The sequence below is a fragment of the Myotis brandtii genome, unplaced genomic scaffold (genome assembly GCF_000412655.1).
Source record: "Myotis brandtii unplaced genomic scaffold, ASM41265v1 scaffold698, whole genome shotgun sequence".
In the NCBI taxonomy this organism is placed as follows: domain Eukaryota; kingdom Metazoa; phylum Chordata; class Mammalia; order Chiroptera; family Vespertilionidae; genus Myotis; species Myotis brandtii.
Window position 1 is genome coordinate 1168770 of NW_005370731.1, and position 8599 is coordinate 1177368.

At 55.0% G+C, this 8599-nt stretch overlaps 1 protein-coding gene across 1 annotated transcript in view; it reads right to left on the reverse strand.

The window, feature by feature from the left end:
* Positions 1-8599, reverse strand: part of STX1B (syntaxin 1B) — a 20967-nt gene that overhangs the window by 7152 nt on the left and 5216 nt on the right. Inside the window, exons 2-5 of the mRNA XM_005882065.2 lie at positions 3392-3466; positions 3093-3192; positions 2942-3016; positions 37-110 (exon numbers count right to left, since the gene is read on the reverse strand). Of these exons, the coding sequence (XP_005882127.1) occupies positions 37-110; positions 2942-3016; positions 3093-3192; positions 3392-3466 (324 nt within the window). The remainder of the gene's footprint in view (positions 1-36; positions 111-2941; positions 3017-3092; positions 3193-3391; positions 3467-8599) is intronic.

Here is an 8599-nt window from a genome sequence, read left to right on the forward strand (position 1 = left end):
CGTCCAGGCCCCGCCCCCGCCTGGCCCGCCTCCCACCTGGGTCTTGCGGATGCGCAGGTCCGCGGAGGAACGGTTCAGCCCCTCCTCCTGCTCGATGCTTTGCTCGATCGCTGCGGGAGAGAGGATGCAGTGACGGGCCGCAGACCCGGGGCGTGCGGGGCGGGGGTCCGGGACGGAGGAAGGGCCGACACCCCGAGGCAGGCCCCAGGCCTGTGAAGAGATGTCACACCCGTGGCGAAGGCAGACAGTAAAGGATCCATGGTGAGGGGCAGGAGGCCGAAAAGTAAAGGGACAGACGTTTGAGGGGGTCAGGAGGGCAGGTGGGAGGGAGGTTGAGGGCCGAGGAGTCACCAGACCGAAGGGCACTACTTGTTCCGTCGTTGGCTTGGGTCTTGGAAAGCCCGTAGCTGTAACTACGGCCCATTCCCGCGAGGGAGTGGGGCCAGGCCACTGTGGACGCCCCGTGTGCAGGGAGCTCGCTCGCCGCATGCTCGGGAAGGGGCCGGAGCCCACCCCGGGGTTTTCCGTGGAAGACGAGCACTTCCAGGTGGCTCAGAGGCCACCATTTCCTTGGCAAATTCTATGTGAGTGGATGGAAGCTCCACAGGGAAAATAGCTCTCCCCCTGCCCTACCAGGTACCCTGTCCCGGAATTCCCACTTCTAAAGGATTCTGGAAAAGCACTCAGATTAACTGGGGTTTCTGCTTCCGGGTCATGCCCTCCTGACACTTATTCAGATTTTCTTAAAAAGAGCTTGTAAGCTGAAACCGGTTTGGCTCAGTGGATAGAGCGTCGGCCTGCGGACTGAAAGGTCCCAGGTTCGATTCCGGTCAAGGGTATGTACCTGGGTTGCAGGCACATCCCCAGTAGGAGATGTGCAGGAGGCGGCTGATCGATGTTTCTAACTCTCTATCTCTCTCCCTTCCTCTCTGTAAAAAATCAATAAAATATATTTTAAAAAAAAATTAAAAAAAAAAAAAAGAGCTTGTAAGATGTCCTGTGCTCGGAGATGCAGCGGGATGAATCGCCACCGGGTCCCCTCAGCCCTGGAAGGGCCTCCAGCCCGGTCCTGAGAACATCACTGCTCCGTTCCGCTGGCAGCAGGGACCTATGGGGCTGGACGGCACCCCGCTCCCTGCAGCAATGCGGGGCAGTGACTGAGGCCCAGCTGCTGCAGGAAAAGCACAAACACGCCCCAGGGAGGTCAGACTCTGGTCCGGACTCGGATCCTATTGCCCGACGTGGGACTGGAGCCCAGCCCTGGGCGCAGGGGTCCTTTACTTGACAGCCTCACTGACTTCTTACCAAAACCCTGGGAGGTCAGTGATATCGATCCACGTTTCAGACAGAAACCGAGGTTCGAATGGGCAAAACAACCCAACGTCGCCCACAAAACGCGAGCTCGTGCCGCCACACAGCTGGAGGAAGAGGAGAAGAGAAGCTCCTCTTTCTGGGGTCTGGAAGGTCAGCTTCTAGAAGCTCCTGCCACTTTTCCTAGTTTCTTGACCTTTTCCTGAACCCCTAAACCATGGAGCTCTCCTCATGGTCTAGCAGAGAGACTATTAAGGTGAGAGCTCGCCCTGACTGGTTTGGCTCAGCGGATAGAGCATCGGCCTGCGGACTGAAGGGTCCCAGGTTCGATTCCTGTCAAGGGATGTACCTGGGTTGCAGGCACATCCCCAATAGGGGGCGTGCAAGAGGCAGCTGAATCGATGTTTCTCTCACATCGATGTTTCTAACTCTGTATCCCTCTCCCTTCCTCTCTGTAAAAAATCAATAAAATATATTTAAAAAAAAAAAAAAGGTGAGAGCTTGATTGTCCCAAGGAGATCACGGAGCCCAGGGATTTCTAAGCTGTGTTCCATGGAACCCTGATTTTGAGAAGGAACTTGATGGGAGTGTTCCAGCCCCAGTTCAGCCAGAACAGCCGGATTTTTATGTGCTGTATATACTGGGGTTCTTTGTAAGATTTCATTTGGAAAGAAAGGATTTTGCTACAAAAAAAAAAAAAAAAAGCCAGCTTTGAAATTGTTTCCATTTTTCTTACTGAGGGTAGGGTACTTGTCCAAATGAGTGATGATGTCAGTTGGGCTCCTTCTGCCTGGATTTGTACTTCATGTGCTCCCAGTTTAGGCCATTTTCCTTTCCCGCACACTCTCCTGAGTGCAAAAGGTTTGTGTTTACAGATCAGCCCTGGCTAACGCACGGCCTCCTGTTGAGTCCAGGAGGGCATCACGTCTCCGTCCTCATCCCCGGGCCGAGGTCACAGCACGCAGGCCCAGGCATCTGCCACGGCCCCCGTCCCCCAAAGCCCCGCAATGTGCTCGGACAGAGGAGGCGCGTGGCCAATGTTGTCTGCTGCTGGATGGCCATGAGCATGCAAAGTAGCATCACGGTCACACTGCTATTCCCCTGGCACCGGCCGACAAGGAGGTTCCCAACCCACAATGCCTTGGGGGAAGGTGGTTATTACCAGCACCCAAGTCCTTAAATTAGAGTGAATACATGAGCATTTGGCAAGTCCCTCCTGAAAGCTTGCCAGCCCCTGATGTCAGCCACACAGTCCAATCTGTCCTGAGCCGAGGATACCAATTCAGAAGCATTTGCTGAACCCACCTACTGGGTGCCTGGGACTATGCCTGGCACCTGTTCTGGGGAAACGAGGCCTTAGTGAAACTAAAGCCGCTTGGGAGGCTATATTTTTCTGATGGAACCAGCAGAGCTCATATACAATCTGGACAGCCCGCCCCCTCTCCCTCATTTCCCTGTCGTGTCTCCTTCTTCAAGGAATCTGGAGCAAGGAGGGAAACTGGGGCCGTGTGCTTCCTCACTGGGCAAGAATCTGGCTCCTAGAAGTGTGTAGACATTCCTGATAGAAAGGCCTGTTTGGCGGCCGGGAGGCAGAGCTTTTTCTCCTTCGTCGGGGGATTGCAATCCTCACCTTTCAATTTGGACCGAACCTTGTTGGCCGTCTTCTTGATGTCTGCAGTGAGGTCCTCCAGCTCCTGTTTGGTCTCTGAGGAGGGGGCCGGGGTGAGTGAGAAGTCTGGGTGGACCCAGCCCGCCCCCGGCCACTCCGCAGCGGCACTCACTCTCATCCGGGTTGGGGGCGGCCAGGATGGCGCTGTGCTGTTTTTTCACTTGCTCCACATCCTCCGACAGCTTCTCAATGCAGCCCCGGATCTCTTCCACCTGGGGCGGCAAATTGGCGATGCCCGGTCAAGTCTTCAGGCCAGACAGGGCATCCGCAGGGCTCACTCGGGGTTCAGGGAAATGGGCAGACCCAGAGGGACTGGTAAAAGGCCAAGGGGTGGAGGACTAGAGAGTGGGGAGGGGGCAGTTGTTGGCTGGGGGCCAGGTTCTGGGTCTGGGGTATTGGAGACTCAGTTACCTGCTCAAAGAACTCATCCATGAAGTGATCCCGATCCACATGGACCACCTCCTCCTCATCATCACTGTCTTTCGCCTGCGAGACCAAGCAAGGTGGAGACCATGAGCAGCCCCACCCTGGCCCTGCTGCTGCCAGCTCTAGGCTCAGAGCAGGCGGCTGGGAGGGGCCATAGGCAGGGTGCACGGCCAGCCCCCAGGCGATCAGGATGAACACTGGCCATGGGGTGGAACAGCACACCAGGGGCCAGGTAGCTGATGGGAATGAGCAAAAGGCGCCTCTCAGGGGTGGATGTGGCCCTGGGAATGCACAGGACCTGCTATTAACCAACCAGCATGGAGGTGTTTCAATACTGTAACAACCAGCTGAATGTCGGCCATGCAGTGATCGGCTCTGGGCTCTGAGAAGGGGTCTGGAATGGAGTCCCAGGAGCTGGACCTCCCCACCATCCCTCAGCCACTGGGGCCAGGCCTCACTGTGCCCCCTCTTCTTCCCGGCCTGCGTGCCCCCTCTCCCTGCTACGTCCCCTACACAAGGTCAACTCACTGCCGGCTGCGGGGCGGTGCCGGGTTGAGCGAGCAGTCAGGCCCCATGAGGGCTGGAGGAGACAGCAGCACCCCGACACCCCTCCCTCCTGAGTCTTCCTCCTCCTGCCCACCCGCACCCCCTCAGCTTGCTCTGCCCCCGCTGCCCCGCTGACTCCCCGACTCTCCTTGGTGTATTCACTTGCTTTCATCCAGCCTCTTCCCACTTCACACCCACCTGCTCTCACTTGCTTGGATTTCCTAGTTGCAACCTGCAGCTGCTCAGCCCTCCACCCCCAGGGCTCACAGACACAAAGGGATTTACACACCCACACCTCCACCGAGAGACCAGTGACACACACCAGGCACACAGACAGGCCCACCGACACCCACACGGAGACACAGTAACAGGCTGGCGTTCACCCACACGCAGACCCAGGGCAGAGCTGCGTGCTGCCTCGTGTGGACACCGCGGTCACCCGCACCCGGGGCATCCGGGAGCCCCCACCCCCCCCACCCCCGAGCCTGGTCTCCCAGCCTCAGAGCCTCAGGTCTGCACACTCGTTTGGAGCTGGGAAAAGGGGAGGGGCAGGGAGGCTCACCGGTGCTACCCTCCTGACTCAAGATTCTCTGCGTGGGGCAGAAGTCTGAGGACAATAGCTGAGCCCGCCCAGCTTAAGTACACCTGCGGCCCTAACCAGCCCCGCGGGAAACTTAAAGGGCTCACCCTGAGCCCCGGGAAGAACCTCACACCACTCAGAATCTACTAGCCAGTACCAGAGCCTGAGTGAAATCAAGACAGGATCCAAAAAGCGTCTGCCTGGGGGGTGGGGGCGTGTCTAAAGAGAAGAGCTCCCATGGAACCTCCACAGGGTCCAAGCAGATCGCAGACAGACCCCGGCAGAACCAGACGGGCTCAGACCGAACCAGACTCGGCACAGACAGATGCCAGACAGCTCAGATCGAACCTAGACAGCCAGATGGGACCTAGCTGCAATCCAGACAGCGGGTGAAGGCGGGATCCGCAGAGCCCGGATGGCCCTGGAAAGAACCGCCAGCCCAGGGAAGACCCAGCCGGACTCTAGAAGCCACCAGCTTCCTGCCCACGCCCTGCCCGGAAACCCCAGGAATTCTCCCGCAGGCGGCCCCACACCATGTCAGAAAGTGTGTTCCGCACTTACATTTAATTTCCAGAGAATCCCAAAATCCACCAGGAAAGGGAGGCGCCTCCATCTCTGCCCACAGCTGCCCCAGAAGAAGGGTGGCACCAGGTAGGGCGTGGGACTCTGATGGGTCTCAAGCCCCCACCTGACCCGGGACCACCCCCACAGACCTTGGCCCTTAGAGACTTGGGGTGCTTGGCTCGTCTCTGAAGCCCCACCAGCCTCCCATGATGCTTTGTCCTCAAAAAGCCAGCTGTCACCCTAGCCGGCTTGGCTCAGTGGATAGAGCCGTCAGCCTGCAGACTGAAGGGTCCCAGGTTCGATTCTGGCCAAGGGCACATGCCTGGGCTGTGGGCTCCATCCCCAGTGGGGGGCGTGTAGGAGGCGGCCAATCCATGATTCTCTCTCATCATTGATGTTTCTCTCTCTCTCCCTTCCTCTCCCTTCCTCTCTGAAATCAATAAAAATACATTAAAAAAAAAAAAAAAGCGAGCTGCCCCATGAGGACTCCTTCCCCTGGCACCAAAAGCCGGGCCTCTGCCCCTTCTCTGCCTTCAAGCACTCGACTTAGCCCAGCTGCCCTCAGGTCGTGAGGCCTCCCCTTCCTGCTCTCTCTTTCCCTTCCCCATGCTGACTTAGACTTCCTGAAGCCCAATTTCTGTCTCTCCTATTGTTCCCAGAGCCAGTTCCTTAGCTTCTGCCCTGAGGCACGCGACCTGCCTATTTCCCTGTCCTTGAGACAGGAAAAGAGACAGAGGCCCCAAGTATGACCTATTTGGTGTAATAATTACAGAGCCGAGCGCTAACAATCCGCTACAGTTCACAAACACTTCTGCATCGATAATCCCTTTTGATCCCCACAGCCCTGCTGAGAAAGGAAGAGCAAACACCACTGTCCCCATTTCACAGATGAGGGAACAGGAGTCAGAGGGGAAAAAGGAAAGTGGCGCCCAGGCTGAAAGGAGTGGGGAAACCGTAGGCATCTAAGACAGGCCTCCCCTACACGCCTCCACAGCTGGAGACGGGGCCACCTCCTGCCAGCACCTCTGCCCCAGCTATCTCCCTCTCAAGGTCCAATCTGGGGGAGGCTCTGTGCCCTGAAATCCTGGCAAAATGTTGCCATTTAAGAGCACCTTTGCATAGACCTTACCATCTTGTTATCTCATTTAATCTTCATTAAAACTCCATGAGGACCATTGACCAACATTATAATCATGGCAAACATTTACATAGCATGTTATGGATACCATTCTATGCACTCCGCATATATTTATCCATTTGATTATTTTTTAAATATATTTTATTGATTTTTTACAGAGAGGAAGGGAGAGGGATAGAGAGTAAGAAACATCGATGAGAGAGAAACATCGATCAGCTGCCTCCTGCACACCCCCTACTGGGGATGTGCCCGCAACCAAGGTACATGCCCTTGACCGGAATCGAACCTGGGACCCTTCAGTCTGCAGGCCGAAGCTCTATCCTGAACCAAACCATTTAGGGCCATTTGATTATTTTTTTTAAATGTGTTTTATTGATTTTAGAGGGGGGGAGGGGGAGAGAGAGAGAGAGAGAGAGAGGCCAAACCATTTAGGGCCATTTGATTATTTTTTTTTAATGTGTTTTATTGATTTTAGAGGGGGGGAAGGAGGGGGAGAGAGAGAGAGAGAGAGAGAGAGAGAGAGAGAGAGAGAAATATCGATGTAAGAGAGAAACATCAAGCAGCTATATATGCACCCTGACTGGGGAGCTAACCTGCAACCTAGGTATGTGCCCTGAGCAGGAACTAAACCTGCAACCTTTCGTGCATGGGGCGACGCTCCAACCAACTGAGCTACACTGGCCAGGGCTCTCCCTCTAATTCTTACACACAGCCCCCTGAGATAGATATCATAGCTCCCTTTTGTAGATGGGGAAACTGAGACACAGAGAGGCTAAGGAATTTGCCCAAGTCAGTAGCTAGAAGGCCACATGACTTCCCTCTGAGCCTCAGCCTCTGCATTTTCTGGGTGGCAATAATGTCTACCCCAAATGGGGGGCAGGAGGGCAATGAAACCAGGCGGGGGGGGGGATGCCCCATCTGCCAGAGAGAAAATGAACGCTAAGTGGGGGCTGGCTATTACCCCTTCCCCTCCCAGGTTACAGATGACGTACAGGCTCAGAGAAGTTGCCTACCTGTCTAAGGCTTCGCAGCAAATAAGGCCAGAGGTGGGGCCTGAACTGTCCGGTGCTAAATGCCAGGCTCTTTCCCCTCCATCCTTCCCTTCCTACCTGGCCTCAGAGAGTCCGTCCTGCTGTGTCCTCACTCCTGCTGAACTCCCGAGGCCAGGACGGCAAAGCATAAGAGGTGCCTGGCGGCAGGAGGAGCTCACACAAGGAAGCCAGGCATTCTCGCCTCCACTCGACTCGCTGTGTGATCCTAGGAGAATCTCAGCCCCTCTCTGGGCCCCAGTTCAGCTGTGAAATGGGTGGGCTGTACAGGTGCTCAGTCCGTCCTGCTCTGGGGTGTACGTGTCCAATAATGAGCACAGCCTCCATGTCTGGAAGCTGGCCAGCCTAAAAGAGCGAGGCTGCGGGCAAATGAGACGACCTAGGAAAGAGGATCAAATGTGCCTGATCCTCTTTACTGGACAATCCAAGCCTCTGTTTCCTCATGAGCAAAATGAAGATAAGAATTATATGCATCTCGCCCCGGCTGGTGTGGCTGAGTTGGCTGGAGCATTGTCCTGTGCACCTAAAGGTCACTGGTTCGATTCCCAGTCAGGGCACATACCCAGGCTGTGGGTTTGATCCCCAGCCAGGATCGGTGTGGGAGGCAACCAATTGATGTTTCTCTCTCTTTCTCCCTCTCTAAAATCAATTTTTAAAAATCATGTCGCCCTGACTGGTTTGGCTCAGTGGATAGAGCGTCGGCCTGCAGACTGAAGGGTCCCAGGTTCGATTCCGGTCAAGGGCATGTACCTTGGTTGCGGGCACATCCCTAGCAGGGGGTGTGCAGGAGGCAGCTGATCGATGTTTCTCTCTCATCGATGTTTCTAACTCTCTATCCCTCTCCCTTCCTCTCTGTAAAAACGCAATAAAATATATATTTTTTAAAAATGTTTAAAAATCATGTCCTTGCCCTAGCTGGTGTTGCCCAGTGGTTCGAGTGTCAGCCCCTGAACTGAGGGGTCTTGGATTTGATTCCTGGTCAAGGGCACATACCTGGGTTGCAGGTTCCATCCCAGCTCGTTGGGCAGTGTGCAGGAGGCAACCAATAGATGTGTCTCTCTCATATCGATGTTTCTCTCTCTTTTCCCTCCTCCCTCCCTTCCACTCTCTCTACTGGTAAAAATCAATGGAAAAAATATCCTCAGGTGAGGATTAACAAAACAACAAAAAATAGTATGTGCTTGGGTGAGGATTTTGCTCAGTGGATAGAACGTCGGCCTGTGGACCAAAGGGTCCCAGGTTTTTTTTGTTTGGTTTGGTTTTGTTTATATATATTTTATTGATTTTTTACAGAGATGAAGGGAGAGGGATAGAGA